Below are 17,997 nucleotides of genomic sequence, written 5' to 3'. Positions count from 1 at the left end.
ACATGTATGCCAGGTCTGGGGTCACGTCCCTACAATGCGGGCCTAGTTGATGTATTAACCCTTTGCAATCCAATTTTGGATTCAGAGTTTCCTAGGGGGTTTTCTCTTTCTGCCATTATACAATGGCGCCATCTGCTGGCTAGAGCCAGTACTGCTGTATGGGACATGCTGGAGAGCCCCCCCCCCCCCCCCCCCCCCCGACAACAGAGCGGCCAGTAATATACAGTAAGAATACCCTGATGGACGTCTTCCGATATCGGAAACTGTACAGCCTTCAATCAGAATGTCTTTAGACGTCAGACAGTGGATTGAAAAGGGTTAAAGCCTGCTCATTCATATATATATATATATATATACTGTGTGTATATATATATATATATATATATATATATATATATATATGTATAATCAAGGATTGATGGCTACAAAATAGCCATAAAAAATATTTCCACTACAGCATGCGATGCTGCGACTAAAAAAAAACAACAAAAAAACCACAGCATGTCCTATCTTTCTGCATTTTACAATTTTATTCCCCTCCCCCCCCCCCATGTTTCCCTATGGAGCCTCCCTTTTATTGCATCACAACGCATGAACTTGCGTTTTTTGTGCGATGCGTTTTTAACATTACAAAGCTCTACTGACTTTCGGGCTAAAAAATCGTGAGCGGCAGCAATGTTTTTGCGAGAAAAACAAAAATCGCAGGAACAAAGACGGGATTTTCTCGCAGCGATATCGTGATCGTCCCTGTGAAACTAACCTAAGGCCCCCCTAATACGGGCGTATGTGAGCGCACAATACGCAGACCATAGAACACATGCGCAGATTTTTCCTGTGCATTTCAGTCACGCAAAAAAAACAGCAGCATGCTCTATATTCCCGCACCGAAGGTCCCCGTAGAAGGTGATAAGGGATGCGCCAATGCACACGCAATACTCGAGCGATACGTGGCGTAATTCCGTCATAAAAATAACACATCTGGAACTCTGGTTTTAGGCCATTTTAATGGCTGCGTCTTTGCTGGCCGCATAAACGAACATGCGTGTAAAAATGACACTAAAATACGCTGATACGCACGCAAAAAAAGCCTTGTTCAGTGCACAAAAAAGTTGCGCCGAGATGCGTGCAAATGCCATAAGTTTGTGTGAAGGGGGCCTGCGGCGGTCTTCACATCTGCATTGCGGCCGCCAGCGCAAATCCAGCACAGAATGGCGGGGGGAAAAGCGCAGCAGTCTGTGCTATTTTGTTCGGGAAAATCCTGGGGGGCAAGACAGAATCGGGACGGACCCCAATATAGTCAATGGGGGTCTGTCATAGGGCGGATCTAGCATTCCGTATTTCTGCCATGATGGAAAAGGAAAACGGAAAGCCGGACATTAGTGTGAACAAGATAAATGTATCTGAATGTCACATGACCAGTAGTCACCAGTGTTATGTCACATGACCAGTAGTCACCAGTGTTATGTCACATGACCAGCACCGTGAGCAAATAATTAATTTTAATTCACTGACTACAAGCAGAGCTCTTTTAGCAACTGAGGGGTTAATATACAGCTATTTGCATAGCTTTATGATACAATGGAATGCTCCTCTAACAAAACTCCATGAGATAGTAAAATGCCATATACATGGAGCCCGTTGCTATTGGTTACTGTAGCTCTTACGTCGAGCGTCCAATAGGCAACTGTGTTATAAAAATCTCGGCATTACCGACCAATAGCAGCTCGACATAATGTATGGCCGGTACAATCCGCGCTGTGATTGGTCAGTTCTGCATCTTCACGCGGTAGAGGGGGGAGGGACGCCAAGGACTGTAGTGTGACAGGCGTCGTCAGCTTCCAGCGTCCTGATTGGCTGCGCGTGTCTCCACCCCTCGTACTAAGCCGGTGAAGGTGAAGGTGAAGGCTGCAGTGTGAGCTGACGGGACGCGGCTGTTATCATGGCTTCTTCTTCCATCTTTGGCGCTGTTCCTCAGGCTCCTCCGGTCGCCGTGTTTAAACTGACAGCCGACTTTCGTGCAGACTGCGACTCTCGGAAGGTCAACCTCGGAGTGGGAGGTGAGTGACAAGGCATGCTGGGATATGTAGTCCCACAGCTGGTTATAGTGCTGAAAGGGATGTCCAGCAGCTGCTGCAGGGGGTCCCCAGTATGAGCTGCGACTCATGTGACTCCTGCATGCAAAACCCAAAAAACTGCATGTGAAGTGCATTAAAATTGCAGCAATTTGCATTAAAACGACATGCATTTTTTTTGCACTTACGGTATGGTTCCTGGTAGAAACTGCGGCACAACGGCGCCGTCTGACTATATAGCATGGCGCCCGCCGGCTCCCCAGTGTGAGGATCCCGCTCACATTCCTGGACACCAGTGAGCTGAGCTGGTCGGGCGCAGCTGAACGCAGTTGCGCGACGGACGCCATGCGCTGCTTTTAGCCTTTAATGTTGTATATTGCAGCGTTTGTATTGGCTTCTGTTCCAGTTCAGAGCTGCATTCGCCAGCTTCAGAGCTGAAATCTTCCAGTGTTGTGATTGGTCCTGATGATTTGACCTTCCGTGGGGTGAAGGTCGCTCTCGAGCCGCGTTCTCATACTGCGGATTTCCTGTGATTTTCTGTCCGGAATATCTGCGGCGTTTACAGTAACACGGGCGTACGCGGATTTGTGTGCCACTCAGAAATGCCTTTTTTGCGGAATGAATTACGAATTCACGGATTTCGGCCAGAGACTTCAATGGAGGGCTGAAATCTGCGCCAAAATCCGTAGCGACTCTGCAACGGTAGCTGTGTATTTGGAAGGTCCAGCGGTAATCCGCAGCAGCCGAGGGTTTTTATAGTAAATTTTATCCACGGTAAATCGGCCCGTGCGGACATACCCGTATTTAGCGGCGCTCTTGCACCTCTCCGGACGCTGCTCAGTGCAGTCTGCAGCTCTGGTTTCCGCTCTCCTTCACGGCTCGGGCCGTCACGTGTTATGTGCTAAGTCAGCAACAATTCCCCCGACCTCAGCAGCTGCATGTTCCATCCTGCCCACTGAGTCAGGAGCACTTGGGATCAAAGATGTCATCTGGTCAGGCAGATTATCCCAGTCTTCTGTAACCTGGTGCAGTGAGTACGAGCGCCGGTCACCTGACGTGTTCTTCACTTGTGTAACTTTTAGTATGTCCAGTGCCCGACTAGAAGTGTTTGTGCAGAGCGGGATCTGATAAGAGACAAACAAAAATCAGATCCCTGTGATTTAACCACTTATGTGCCTGCAGGCTGCCTTGGTATAGGCTAAGGCCGCCTTCACACAGGAAATTCCGCAGCACTTACAATATCAGCCATGTGGCCTCGGTGTGATCATTTACCTAGAGCGGCCATGCAGTCCGGGACTCTATGTGCACACCGCCGTGGATCCATCGTTTTCTGCTGTCTCTTGTCAGTCTTCCAACAAGACTAAGCAGTCTATTAGACTGCTTGATGCATACTGTCCAGGGGTAGTCTGAGACTATATGCTGCGCTGATTGGCTAGCTTTGCTCATGTGAGCAGCGCTGGCCAATCGGAAAGCAGCTTGCAATGTCCGACTACTGCTGCACAGTGTGGAGTTATTATAAGAAGCTGCATAGTCTTGTTGGAAGACTGATGAAGGGCTGCAGAAAAAGATGGATCCACGGCGGTGTGCACATAGAGGAGGGCACCGGGTAATTGACACCCCTTTCCCCTTCTGTGGCTTGTACTGAAGGGTCTCTTTAATTCGACCAACGGATCGCTATAATGCTGATATAAAACAAAAAAATATATAATATACTTAAACGTACGTACATTTCTACTTTTGGCGGCAGGTACATGATTTGATGCCCAAGGCAAAATCTATAAAACTGGCATAGTCTCTTGTGGCAGAGGTACCCTTAGACACTCAGTTTCCCAGGATACGACTACTCCATCCATCCATCCAACTAATCCTACATTTTGTTGCCCCCTGAGTGTCAGGAAGGAGGATCGGTGATCGCTGTACCTGCTGGGTTTCATGCAGATGCTGATTTTGGTTTTTGTACCTGTTGCATAATCTGATTCAAGGTTGCGCTGTTCCGGCCGGACTCGCTGTTCTGCGTACTTTGTCCCTCAGCCTGTAATCAAGCAGATCTTTGATTAGTCACCTAATAACATGTTTTCTGATCACCATCCTGACGTATTAGACTATAGACTTATAACTGCGTGATGCATCTGTCTCTGCAGCCTATCGCACCGATGACTCCCAGCCTTGGGTCCTGCCAGTCGTGAAGAAGGTGGAGCAGAAGATAGCCAACGACCACACCTTAAATCACGAGTACCTGCCAATCCTTGGACTGCCAGAGTTCCGTGCCAGCTCTTCAAGGATCGCCCTGGGTGAAGACAGTCCAGCCTTTAAAGAGGATCGGGTATCTAGATTTAGTTATATATATACTGTATCTGAGACGGATATATTATACACATGAGTGATATCTTCTAACTTTTTTTTTATGTACACTTTGATTAACTTTTGCCCTGTTATTAAAACTTTGTTCCTTCTTGTATTGCTTTTTTGAAGGTAGGTGGTGTCCAGTCTCTGGGTGGCACCGGGGCACTACGCATCGGAGCAGAGTTCTTAAGACGCTGGTACAATGGAACCAATAACACTGCAACCCCCATCTACATCTCTGCTCCTTCATGGGGTGAGATTTATGTTTTAGCTGTGTTCACATTTGCATCAGAGGCTCCATTCCAACAGTCTTCTAGAATATGCCATGTTTTTTCTGCCAAAACAATGGACTCCTCAGTGAAACCAGACAGATTCCATTAGAAGTCAGTTGTTTGCGGCACAAGGGTTGTACTGGGAAATTCTGAGAACTTGCAATGAGAATTGTAGTCCTATCCTGTGCAGTGTTGTAACTGACCTGTTCTGCAGCATGAACCAGGGCAGGCGTGCCCCATGATTGCTGTGACATATCAGAATAAACACACGTTAAAGTTTGACTTGGAACGGAGCTCCGAGTCAGAGGTGTGCCATGCCGGTCCTTCCCGGCCCGCAGCATGTAGACTGACAGCCCCTCTCCATGCTTGAGCTCCATTCCTTGTCAAACTTTAAAGCGTGTTTATTCTGAAACGCTGAGCACTTCAGAATGACGCATACATGGGGCAGTGTTGCGGATGATGCGCTTTTGTGTGCGTATTGGGCCCTTATTACTACTCTTTGTGCTCGCAGGGCCAGTTCACATGGCCATAGACACAGCCCTGCTTTGCTTTAAAAGGCTATTTACCCTAAAGAGGTCCAGATGTGTTCTCTTTTTCATGGACTTCTGCACTTGCGTTTGGATTTAGTGCGCTCCTCTCATAAATTTGGTTCTCAAATGTGCCCAAAAATAGAGCATGCTGCGTTTTTTCTGTATCAATGGGTTCTATTGTCTGTGGATTGCTCGCGAAACTACATTTGAGTGAAGGTGCCATCATGCCTTGGGCCTGAACCTGTAAGTTTGCTTTCACATCGGATGCTTTTTACCGCAGTTAGCACAGCGTCCCAAGCGCCACACTAATCGCAGTACAATGATCACATTGGTTTCAGTGGGCCCTTGCAAACGCCCCAATTTTTGAGCATTGTCCTATTTTTCAGCATTTTTTTTTCTTTACGCACCTCATCTCCCATCACAATGATGGGGTGCATTAAAATGCAGCGTTTTACTGACTAAGAGTGGCCTAAGCGAGATGTTAAGCACATTATCAATAGACACTGTGGAATTCCACAGTCAGAAATGCAATCTTTTGTCAGAAATGCAATCTAAAAACGCAAAAAAAGAAACAAACACCAGAGGGGGAACAAAAAGTTTGACACATGGGAATAATATATATTTATGGCAAACTTTTTGTTTTTTTACATGTAGTGAAGAACCTCCCTTCAGATAGTAGGAATGTGTGTGTTTTCAGTTATTTGCAGTTCTGTTTCTATATGATAATGTCCATATTATGGCCAGAAAATCTGGATCATCTGCAGTTCTGCTTAAGGCCGGCTTCACACTGGCGTGGGCGCCCCTCGCGGTCCATGTGAAACCCCTGGATGCAAGGCTTTTGCGTATGAAAACGGCCTCGCATCACTTCAGGGCTGAAGAATTTCCCCGCCACGGCAGAGGATCGCGGAGTTCTTCCATTGCTTTCAACGAGGCTGGCGCTGCTGGCCATTGATAACAGTGGGCAATAGTGCAAAAAGAAAGGACCTGCTGCGATGTTTCCCGCATAGCATCGTGGTGCCATGCAGGAAAACAATGCAATTGTGAATGAATCCATTCAAAACAATTTGTGCAACACACAAATCTTGCAAGATTTTCACGCCAGTGTGAAGGCCCCCTAACTGAACGTAGATCCCCACTGGTGAGCTAAACTTGTTTTAATAGAGCCACAAGGTGCCGAGTCTTAGCGCTGCACTAGGGCATTAAAATGGAGTCCTATTAAGACTGCACTGACCTGACTTGTGATTTCCAAATTACTGACAATTATCTTTGTTCGCTTAATTTCTGGGTGCAGAGAACCACAACGCCGTTTTCATTGACGCTGGCTTTAAAGACATCAGAAGTTACCGTTACTGGGATGCTGCTAGACGAGGACTTGATCTTAATGGATTTCTGGAAGATTTGGAGGTAAGTGTAGGCATGGCGGTAGGAAAAAAGGCTATGGTACAAAGGGGTTAAAATCTTTTACTTTTCCACCTCTGGTTTCAAAAATTCATAGCTTTATTTTTTCAGCGACATAACCACATGAGGGCTTGTTTTTTGCGAGAAGAGTTTTTTAAATTTTACCTGCTACAGTTCATTGTACCATATCATGCATTGGTAAGCTTTTAAAGGTTTGGGCCGAATGCACACAGGTGGGTTGGATTCCGCATGCGGCGTCAGACCCTGCCCACAACCGGCATCCGTGCGTACCTGCTGTTTCTTCTTTTCTTCGGTACTGCGGATGGGCCACATGGCGAGCCGTCAGATGTGCAGTACAGATTTTTAATTTAAATCTTTTTTTTTTTTTTTTTTTTTTTTTAACCAGCTGCTTTTCCCGCGTCATCGCCTAGATGGAAGCCGTCTGCATGAAATTCGTGCTGGAATAGGACATGCTGAGAATTTTTTAAATATTTTTTTTTTCTTCCCATCTGTGGACATGGAAAAGCGATTTTTGTATAGCATGTCTATGGGCAGTATTTGCTGCGGAATCCGAGGTGGCCGCCTGCTCCGGATTCCGCAATGCAAATACACCCATGTGCATTGGGCCTTATAAGTGGGTTTAAAGCTGACATGTCACCCTCTGTTGGTCAGCACCAAGATTGCCATCACCAAACTTGTATAGTTAATGGTGATACAAAACTTTTTTTTTTTTTTTTTGCACTACCCCCCCCCCCCCCCCCCCACTTCCCATAACATATAAAAGAGAGAAACATTTTCAGCCCTTCTTTTTATTTAGTATTTTCTTGGAGACCAGGTGAGTGAACCAGAAAAGTGCAATTCTGGTATTGCATTTTTTTCTTGTCTTTTTTTTAATGGCATTGACTGTTCAGGATAATGTGATATTTTAATAAGTTGGTGGACAGCAATTCCACTGTGAGAGGGGTTTAAACTTTTTTTAAGATTTGTTTAAAAATAAAATTTATTTCAAAAACCTCTGTTTTTCAAATGCCCACTTAGGGCATTCTGGGTCTGTAGAAGGGGTTTGCTAGTTTGGAACCTCCATCAGGTAACAGAAGATAGAATCGCTCTCGAGGATGTGGCACCTCTCCATTACACAGGTGGGCCAGATAATGTTTCATGTCCTCTGAAGGTTACAGTCGATCACTACAAATTCCCGAAGCAGAATAACTTGTGATTTGGTCATTTTTATTTCTTAAAAGGCAGACCTCTACTATTAGTAAGACGAAATCAGATGTACAATCTTGTTTAAGCAGAATAAGAGAACCCCAGTAATGTACATCAGTCACCATGTGAACAACTTATTGTCTGTTTGTAACGTTGGTCTTCATGTATTTCCCTTCCAGAAAGCTCCAGAGCACTCCATCTTTGTTCTGCATGCCTGTGCACACAACCCCACTGGAACAGACCCCACACCAGATGAGTGGAAGCAGATTGCTGATGTCATGAAGGTATGCTAGCATTGATCATTGCATTCATCTGGTCGTGGTAAGATGCCGCCGGCCCCATTGAAAACAATGGGCAATATCGCAGGAAGATAAAACATGCTGCGATGTGTTTTCCTGCATAGCATCGCGGTTCCATGCAGGAAAACATTGCCTATGTGTATGACCCCATTCAAATAAATCGGGTTCATATTTGTGCGTCTTGCAACACACACATCTCACGCGATTTTCTTGGCCACGTGAAACCGGCCTAAGGCCACGGTCACACAGGGCGGATTCCTGCCGGTATTGTCGCGGTTTGGCAGCAGCGAAAAACCGTGACATTTTCGCCGGGAGAACCGCCGCGGCTAAAGCGGGAGCTTTGAAGCAGCCCGGCCGCTCGCTCTCCATAGAGGAGAGCGCGGCCACAGCGGAAAGAAAAAAAATGGACCTGCTGTGGTCGGCAAATCCACGCCGCAGCAGCGGCTTCTGCCGGCTTAGCCACAGCGCATTTGCCGTCTCGTGTGGACGAGATTTCTGAGAAATCTCGTGCACTTGGCTGGCTAATCCCGGGATTAGCGGCCGCATGCGGATTTGGCGCGGCGAAATTCCGCACGGAATTTCCGCGGCAAATCCGCCCTGTGTGAACCCAGCCTAAGGGTGCAGGGTGAAAGCAAAACAAAAACATATCAATTCCGCTGTAGTTTTACTTGGGGGTTTTGCTATTACAGCATTCACCGTGCAGTATAAATAACATGATGACTTTTAGTCTGCAGGTCATTAAAATTACCACTGACTTTTTATTCGTTTTCATTTATTTATTTTTTTTACTTTTGCAAACTTAAAAACACTTTGGGGGACGCTTACAAAAGGCTTCACGCCAGCATTCTGGTGTAGAAAAGTCATAGATTTTAAAAGTCATAGATTTTGTAAGTCCCATTTGCAAACAAATTACATCCTTTCAGCTTTCTGTGCTACCCTCGCCAGTTTTGTAACAAAAATGGGCAGAGCTTGTCAGGAGGAGTCCTAGCTGACCCAGACGACACATTTATGTATAAACCGGTGTAAACGTTACCAGAAAAACTTCTGTGTAGGCGCATGGAGGAGCCAAGAGGCGACTTATATGTTAAAGGGCGCACACCTCTCCATGTATTAGCCGCATCATATGCGTGCAGAAAATGCTGATCTTAGTAAATTTTCCTCTATATGGTTGAAAGTTATTTTTGGCATTGCTGCATTCAAAGACCCAGAATATTTTTGCTTTACATCCACACAGCCGTGGGGGCTTGGTTTCTTGCAGGACAACTTTTACCTCTCATTGGAGGTAGTATTGACCGTGGGGAAATGCGCTACATAAGGGGTTAAACATCTGGGATTGGCATTCTCTAATCACGGCTGCAATTATGAGCTGCAGAGTGAGTCACTGCCGCAGCTCTACCATAATACCATGTTTCCCTGAAAATAAGACAGTGTCTTATATTAATTTTTTGTTCAAAAAGGTTTAACATTTTTACATGTATAGCTGCCTGGACACTATTTAAATTGACTTTTTTAATTAATTGTTAGCAGGGCTTAATTTTGGAGTAGGACTTATATTTCAAGCATCAAAAGCCTGAAAAATCATTTTGCATCCTCAAATTCTGGAAAATCATGCTATGTCTTTTTTTTTTTCAGGGTATGTCTTATTTTCAGGGAAACGGCGTAGTGTGCCGGCTTGTGGGAAGGCTGTATTACCCCGTAGCAGATACTAATGGCGCTCCCTAACTATCCATGTCTATCGTCTTCATTTCAGAGACGTTTTCTGTTCGCATTCTTCGACTCTGCCTATCAAGGATTTGCCTCTGGAAATCTAGACAAGGACGCTTGGGCGGTACGATACTTTGTGGCTCAGGGCTTTGAGCTGTTCTGCGCTCAGTCGTTCTCCAAGAACTTTGGATTATACAGTAAGTGCTAGAACTAATTGATAGTCGCTGCAGTTTTCTTACAAAAGTATTTTATAACCTGCTCATATGTGACCGTACACTGAACAGAGGGGTTTTGGCTGCCGAGATCCCCACCAATTCTGAGTGCAGGATTGTCTTGGCTCACTCAGCACTTCCTGTAACTCCTAATACCTATTGAGTTGAGTATCCAAGTGTGGCCTTTACTTTTTTTTTTTTGTGCTTGAATAATGTGCTCCCCCTCTGGGACTAATGTCGCCCTCTTGCTTACCTTGAACGTTGGAAGGGTTATGGGCATTAAATCAGGTCTGTATATAATCATATAACAGGGAGAATTTCTGTGTGAGGTTGCTTAACCAATTTCTGGTGGCACATAACTAGCAATATTCACTTCTGAAAGAGCCCGCTCTGCTCATTATATTAGAGACTCGCTGAATCCCCCTATTCTTCCACCATTCCAAATCTTCCAATTTATGCAACTCTGGCAGCCAAGGAGTTTCCCACATAAATGTATATTGTGTACAGTGTTTAATATCCATGATTTTGCTGACTTTTCACCAAACTTGATGCATAAAGGGTTAAGGCAGGGAGATATTTGGAATTGCATTTACACTTATGAGCTTCTAGAGCCTCAAACACAGTTCCCAAAAAGACTTCTCAATTTCCGAACTGGCTTCAACTACATCCTCCGTCTCCCATCCTTGAAAGTGTTGCATTGGAGAAGCCAAATAATAAGCCTTGGGATTAGGTAAAGCCAATCCTCCATCTTTTGCAAATTGTATGTCTTCCAGTTTTATGCGAGGACATTTTTTTACGCCTATTGACCTTTTTAAAAAAATAAAATTGTTGTATCTAGAGGGGAAAATGATGCATCAAATATATAGGTCAGGAAGGGTATCGTTTCTCCTTAAGGAGAGCACTTATAAGTCTCCTCACACCTTTATAAGGTCATCCATGCTCCTCTGAGAAATATGCAAATAGAAAGATGGAACAATACCTCTGCAGCACCACCTACTGGAAGGCAGCAGTCCTGCAAGTCAGTGTCAGACTATTTAGACAAGCCTTCTAAAAATGACTGGGAATTGTAAGCCAAAGCCAGAACACCATAGATAGACAGCTGTTTCAGTGGTTTTGCCCCTCATCAGTGTGCAGTAGGTTTCTGGCTTGGCTAGTGAGAGGCCTATAGACTTGGGTCAGGAAGGGTATAGTTTCTCTTCAAGGAGCGCACCAGGAAGGTGTATAAGGAGACTTATAAGGTCATTGGCTAGAAAAAGGTGGATGCAGAGGCCACCAGAACGAGTATCGTATGATCATGAATAGCAGCGGACTTAATTTTATCCGCCTTTCAAATGTCCCTCCTTTTGATCCAGCCACCTTGTGGCCTCCTGTGCCTTCTCTAACGACTGTACAGTTCCACTTGCTACCACACAGAGGCATAGCACTGAGTAGCCTCTGTTTTACTACATGGAAAGCTGCTCATTGTTTCTGCACCTCCGATGAAAAATCTGGGAAGAAAGAAATTCTAGCCCCGACCATGTCACATCTTTCATCCCGGAGCCTTGCGTAATGTAATGTCACGATCTTTCAAGTGCAGGAGTTTGATTTAAAATTGGGAATGGCACTCGCTCCACTTTATATAATGGCGTCGGGGAGTCCTTGCCAAAAAGATTTAAAGGGGTTGTCTCACGAAAGCAAGTGGGGTTAAGCACTTCTGTATGGCCATATTAATGCACTTTGTAATATACATCGTGCATTAAATATGAGCCATACAGAAGTTATTCACTTACCTTCCCTGCGCTGGCGTCCCCGTCTCCATGGCTCCGTCTAACTTCAGCGTCTAATCGCCCGATTAGATGCGCTTGGGCAGAAGGGTCTCCTGCCTTCGGGTCTGTCCGGCAGCAGCGGCGTTCTGGCTCCGCCCCCTTCTACGCATCATCGCGTAGCTCCGCCCCATCATGCGTGCCGATTCCAGCCTCCTGATTGGCTGGAATCGGCACACGTGACGGGGCGGAGCCAGAACGCCGCTGCTGCCGGACAGATCTGAAGGCAGAAGACCCTTCTGCGCAAGCGCGTCTAATCGGGCGATTAGACGCTGAAGTTAGACGGAGCCATGGAGACGGGGACGCCAGCGCAGGGAAGGTAAGTGGATAACTTCTGTATGGCTTATATTTAATGCAGGATGTATATTACAAAGTGCATTAATATGGCCATACAGAAGTACTTAACACCACTTGCTTTCGCGAGACAACCCCTTTAATAGCCCTGTTTTCAAAAACTGGTTGAAGGGTTACAGCCCATCTACTTGCTCAGGAAGTCCCAATACACACACTATTTCACAATGATCAATTCCTTGAATCGTTAAGGAACGGTTATTACAATTAATAAAGGGTTTCTGCAAACTTTGCTAGCTTTTGCAGCTGCGACCTTGCTACACTCAGCTCTGGCTGGAGAGGCCATGGAGCCATCTTGAATGCCCTGGTTGCCTCTCTTCATGGTTTTGGACTGGTCTTTCCTGCGTGTCATGTTGGGATCACATGGTGCCGGACCCTAGATTGCCAGGGTGCTCCCCCACGTTCGTGGCAGGCTGCAGCAGGCAACAAATGCCCAGGATCAGATACATGCCTGGATAGCTGGCTGGAGCTCACGTCCCTCACCAGGCTCCGCACCATGGGCCGCACTTTACCAATGTACAGAGCAATCACTAAAAGAAAATGCCTACAGTGGGTCCCAGTGGCTATAACTCCACCTATAGGGGGCTCTGAGTGTCTCAGGGGATCTGTATTTACCTCACTCTCAATCTGAGAAGCATAGACCATATTATCAGACCACCACAGGCACCCCAAAAACCAGTGAGCACTGGCATCTACTTAGTTCTGACTGGTGCTGACCCTTCTCCACCAGCCTGTGTTCTAAGATCTGTTGATCTATCCTAATGACCTCTTTGAGACGTTACATTGTAGCGTACTACACATTGGGTAACAATACTTATTTTTTGGTTTTGTTTTTTTTTTCCCTCCCCTAGATGAGCGAGTTGGTAACTTGACTGTTGTCGGTAAGGACCGTGACAATGTGGAACGTGTCCTCTCTCAGATGGAAAAGATCGTGCGAACCACCTGGTCAAATCCCCCTTCGCAAGGCGCTCGCATCGTGGCAACCACTCTGACCACCCCTCAGCTGTTTGATGAATGGTAAGAAGACCAATGGACCTGAATGCTAAAAAGATCGGAGGGCAAAAACGTGTAATGAAGACGTGATCTGCCTGTGACTCCCCTCAGACTGTCTATGTACCCCCCAGATCCCCTCACTTCAGAAAGGACGAGCTTGTGTGAACCCCTTCAAGCCCCAACTCCTTTCAGTGCTGCTCAAAATGAGATGGTTTCACTCCTTACCCATATTGTGATACACTTTGAGCTGACTATGGTGCACTTTAAATGGTCACTGAGACCATCATGTATCTTGACAGGGGTGTGACTTTTCTTTAGCCCTTTAAATGTGCAATATCTTTTTACTGCTTGTGAATGTTTTCATTGTGTAAAACGTATTTCCTTTGTCCTTTTGACAACTCAGGAGGGAGAATGTTAAGACCATGGCGGATCGAGTCCTCTTAATGAGAGCAGAACTTAAATCCAGATTGGAGGCTCTTAAGACACCCGGAACCTGGAAACACATTGTGGAGCAGATAGGAATGTTCAGCTTTACTGGACTCAATCGTAAGTATAGTCTTCAAATGACTGTCTAAACACGAGGTCAAAAATGATATGTAAATTAGTACCTACAGGGGTGATTATTTATTTTCCTCCACTCTTGCTAAAGGTTGTTTTTTTTTTTTTTGTTTGGTTTTTTTTTTAGCTGATTTCCATTAGGGCACAGCAGTGACTACAGCTTGTCTACAGGGAGTGTGAGGTAGTCTGAGACACACCCATTATCCTCATTGGTTCAGGCTGCTGCTCAGTCCCTTCCCCTGCAGTTCTCCCTCATTTGATTAGCTGCTGTTTATTTATATTAATCCCCCAGTGAGGACAAAAAATTATTTAATTTATGCCACAAATATGCTGAGGGGAATGAGCCTTACTAAGGGGAATCCTGCAGGGTGGCTTTAAATGGACACTGCACTTTGAGCAAACTTGTACTTATGTAATAGCCAATGTGACAACTAACAAAATTGCTGATCACTTTTATTTACCAAAATTATGTTTTGTGCTGAAAAATTCCTCTTCAGTGATGGCCACTAGGGGCTACCTTCTAACTTGCTGTCCATTTACATAGTAACATAGTATGTTAGGCTAGAAGAAGACAATGTCCATCTAGTTCAGCTTGTTTCAACCCCTAGTTGATCCAGAGAAAGGCAACCCCCCCACCCCTGAGGCAGAAGCCAATTAGCTCATTTGGGGGAAAATTCCTTCCCGGCTCCTTAATGGCAATCAGAATAATTCCTGGATCAACCTTTGATAGTTCCTACCTGAATATAAGACCCGGATCAACAACCTGCTGGTCACCTAATGTCTATATCCTGCAATATCCTTCGCTGGAGAAAGACATCTAGTCCTCTCTTAAACTCCTCAATAGATTTTGCCATCATCCCCATCCTCAGGCAGAGAGTTCCACAGTCTCACTGCTCTTACAGTAAAGAACCCCCTTCTGTGTTGGTGATGAAACCTGCTTTCCTCTAGACATAGAGGATGCCCTCTTGTTACCTTCGCAGTCCTGGGTATAAACAGATCATGGGAGAGATCCTTGTATCATCCCCTAATGTATTTATACATAGTTATTTGGTTGCCCCTTAACTGTCTTTTTTTCCAGGGTGAATAATCCCAATTTGGATAGCCTCTCTGGGTATTCCAGTCCCCTCACTCCATTTATTAATTTAGTTGCCCCCCCCCCCCTCCTCCCAAAACACCTCGCACTCGCAGAAAAAATGTGAAGGTTTAAAAGTGCGATATCTGTTTCTCGGACCACTTGCAGTTGCCCGTGTAAAGATGGCTGTAGGGAGCAAAATCTGCCGTTTTCTCCATGTTTGATGTATATTATGGCTGCCCAATGATTCTATTTGCTTTTCTTCTTCTTGCAGCAAAGCAAGTGGAGTACCTCATTAAGGAGAAGCATATTTATCTGATGGCGAGTGGACGCATCAACATGTGTGGGCTGACCACCAAGAACTTGGACTACGTGGCCCAGTCTATATACGAAGCCGTCACCAAGATCCAGTAAACCCCAAAACAGAACTGCAGTAATTGGTGTTATTAAAAGTATTGTGTGTAATGTGAGCACCGTAAATGTTTTTGTTTTTTCATGGCTTTAAATAGAACAAAGTAATGCAGGGAGACACGTGTTACATGTATGTTCATGTATGATCAGGGGAAGGGGAGAATCCTATACTTGAGTAGCGAATTGTTTATACCAAACAGCACTTGTGTAGATGTCCGCTCTCTCCTCACTGGCTTCTAAAGCTTTCACAGGTCCCAGTAGTCTGGTCTTGCACTGTAGAGCATGCTGGGAGTTGTAGTACAACACCCAGAGCTGTTTGTACACCCTGTCAATCATAACCTCCATCATGTCAAATCTAAATCGGCTAAATCTGTATTAACGTGATCGATTCTCTAGGGCCATCTGATATGCCAGGATTTGCCCCTGACGAGACTTTGCTGCTGGCTTTATACTGCTTCCACAAGAATGGGCCCAAGGGTGCGTTCACGCGAGCGGTTTTTATCGCGTGGCTTTTGTGCACGGAGATGCATGCAAATAGAGCCCATAATTTACAACGGTTCTATTTACATGGGCGATTTTCGTCTCGCAGCACATGCTACATTTTGGGCGATCTCGCCCATTATTTTTAATCGAAATGCAAAATCGCATTGCACTCGCATGCAATGTTCATTCGTGTGCAATACGATTTTTCTTTTCTTCATTTTACTATAGAATGTCACTTTTTTTTAAAAACACATACACGATGCAATGTGCTTTTTTGTTTTCTTTCTCACAAAACGTAGAAAATCGCTTGTTTTAAATGTGATCTCTGCACTCGCTTGTGTAAATACAGCCTAAAGGGGTTGTCCAGGCATGCTGCTCCACCCCAGCCTGACATCAGGCATAGAAAATCTCAACTGCATGCTGTGGGTGCCAAGGCAACTTTCAGATGCCCAGCGACTATTATCTACCAATTCCCAATGGGATCCGTACTTGATACTCGCTGGGTGTTGGACGGTTGCTGAGACAATGTGGCTATCCAACGGGCTGTTACAGCTCCATGTGCTCGATGTCAGATTGGGTTGGAGAGTAAACCAGGACGGCCCCTTCATGCTGGGTTCACAATTTTCTGGCTTAAACTGCCCCACTTTCAAGTCTTCGGGTGCTTCCAGTTGAGCAGAGATGAGAGCAATCCGATTGTAAATGGCTGCACAATATTGCATCTGATGCCCACAATAATGCCCATTTATAATCATTGCTTTTATCTGCGCAGAATTAGGACTGTAGATTGGCAAGTGATGTGATTTTTGGGCACAGATAGGCTGCAAAATGTAACCTCTGCCTGAATTATGGTGTATTCTCATTGCAAATCATGGGCATTTTTACCACTTTTTTTCTATGCAGTTATGACTAATGTTACAAATGACATTGTTTTGTGACTTTGGCGTGGAACCAATACTTGTTAGTCCAGCTTCCCACAAATCGGATTCATGCAGAATCCCTCCCCCACCCCCATATTGGTCATTTCTGCACTGCAGTCATGCTCCCCATCGGTCATGTGCAGTACAGACTTTTTATTTTTTATCAAGGTTTATAGTTCCCATACCGTCACGGGTACCTGCAGCTCATACAGTGTTAATTGTGTAAAGGGCTGCAGTTGGACGGCCTGCATTGACTCTGATAGAGGCTGCTCACAGCAAAATAGAGCATGCTGCGCTATATATATTATTAAAAAATTAATTTCTCCTCTGCTCTTGGATACAAATTGCGTATTCCATGAGTGTGAGCAGAAAAACAAAAGTACAGGCCTTTCCAAGCATGCGATTTGCTGCGGACGCTGATTGCGGATACCGCAATAGGAATCCGTTTGTGTGAAGCCAGACTGACTTGTGTACTAGGATAGATGAAAGTGAAGGCCTTGCCCATAGTAACCCATTGGCACTATTCATATTGTCTTACATATGTTCAATATCCCATTATCATGTATGATTTCTCTCACATGTAGTAGAAATACTATAAGCCATGTTGGAAATGAACCGCAAACCTCACCAAAGAGCCATAATCTCCCACCGCCCTCCTCGCACATCTGTGATTGTTGTAGTGAGCAGATGTCTATCATACCGGACCTTCCCGAACACTTGCCTTATTTGTACAAGCCTCCTTATCCACTCTGTGACATTGTGCGCTGCTTGTCCGTAGCCTCACGCGGCTGTAATATTGTGCAGCGCAAAATCTCTAAAATCTGTTTCAAAAGAAAACAAAAATATGGAAACCTAATGTCAATAACTTGTGCAATAAAACCCGCTCTGTGGTGGATTGTGACTGATGCGTCTGATTCCTTTTACACTGGAAGGATAACTTCGGTGCGCCAATGGGATTCTCGAACATGTGACTAATCTAGAAGTGCACTTGCCAATAGATTAGATTGTATATAGGAAAACTATACAGAATACAGTTCCCCATCCGAATTGGGATCTGCTCACACAGTATAAGTATGTATCGGGTAATGTTCCTGTAGCAAATGCCAAATGTGTCCTGCATAGACACCAATGAGCCTGGGCCAAGACTAGGTGCCCACTAGGCGTAGCTGCAGGAGATTTGGGCACACCTCACATTTGACAGCATGGACCACTCTTTGGGCTGTCCAATATACACTACATGGACCCGACACAATGACCTGCATTGGCACGTCCTATTTCTATTGTATGAATAGGACATGCCTTGAGGTTTTTTTCCCATGCTGACCATTGGTCTTTGTGAAGATGACTGTGTATATAGACTTAAGAGGCTGTAAA

At 45.2% G+C, this 17,997-nt stretch overlaps 1 protein-coding gene across 1 annotated transcript; it reads left to right on the top strand.

Annotated features, from left to right (window-relative positions):
• The first annotated feature begins 1,865 nt into the window (after positions 1 to 1,865).
• On the top strand, positions 1,866 to 17,524 carry GOT1 (glutamic-oxaloacetic transaminase 1). Its single transcript, XM_066601115.1, has 9 exons — positions 1,866 to 2,057; positions 4,214 to 4,395; positions 4,545 to 4,668; positions 6,509 to 6,621; positions 8,001 to 8,105; positions 9,871 to 10,021; positions 13,041 to 13,206; positions 13,586 to 13,728; positions 15,087 to 17,524. Exons 1-9 carry the CDS (start codon positions 1,940 to 1,942, stop codon positions 15,224 to 15,226), a joined length of 1,242 nt encoding a protein of 413 aa, XP_066457212.1. The 5' UTR covers positions 1,866 to 1,939; the 3' UTR covers positions 15,227 to 17,524.
• The last annotated feature ends 473 nt before the right edge of the window (positions 17,525 to 17,997 follow it).

Source organism: Eleutherodactylus coqui, chromosome 4 (assembly GCF_035609145.1).
Source record: "Eleutherodactylus coqui strain aEleCoq1 chromosome 4, aEleCoq1.hap1, whole genome shotgun sequence".
NCBI classification, from domain to species: Eukaryota; Metazoa; Chordata; class Amphibia; order Anura; family Eleutherodactylidae; genus Eleutherodactylus; species Eleutherodactylus coqui.
This window is presented reverse-complemented; position numbering and strand designations above follow the sequence as displayed.

Excerpts from the sequence above, each read along its gene's own strand:
- GOT1 (XM_066601115.1), top strand. The coding sequence starts at position 1,940 with ATGGCTTCTTCTTCCATCTTTGGCGCTGTTCCTCAGGCTCCTCCGGTC. Across the intron at positions 2,058-4,213 it reads GGTCAACCTCGGAGTGGGAG|CCTATCGCACCGATGACTCC; the intron begins GTGAGTGACAAG and ends CTGTCTCTGCAG. Across the intron at positions 8,106-9,870 it reads AGATTGCTGATGTCATGAAG|AGACGTTTTCTGTTCGCATT; the intron begins GTATGCTAGCAT and ends TCTTCATTTCAG.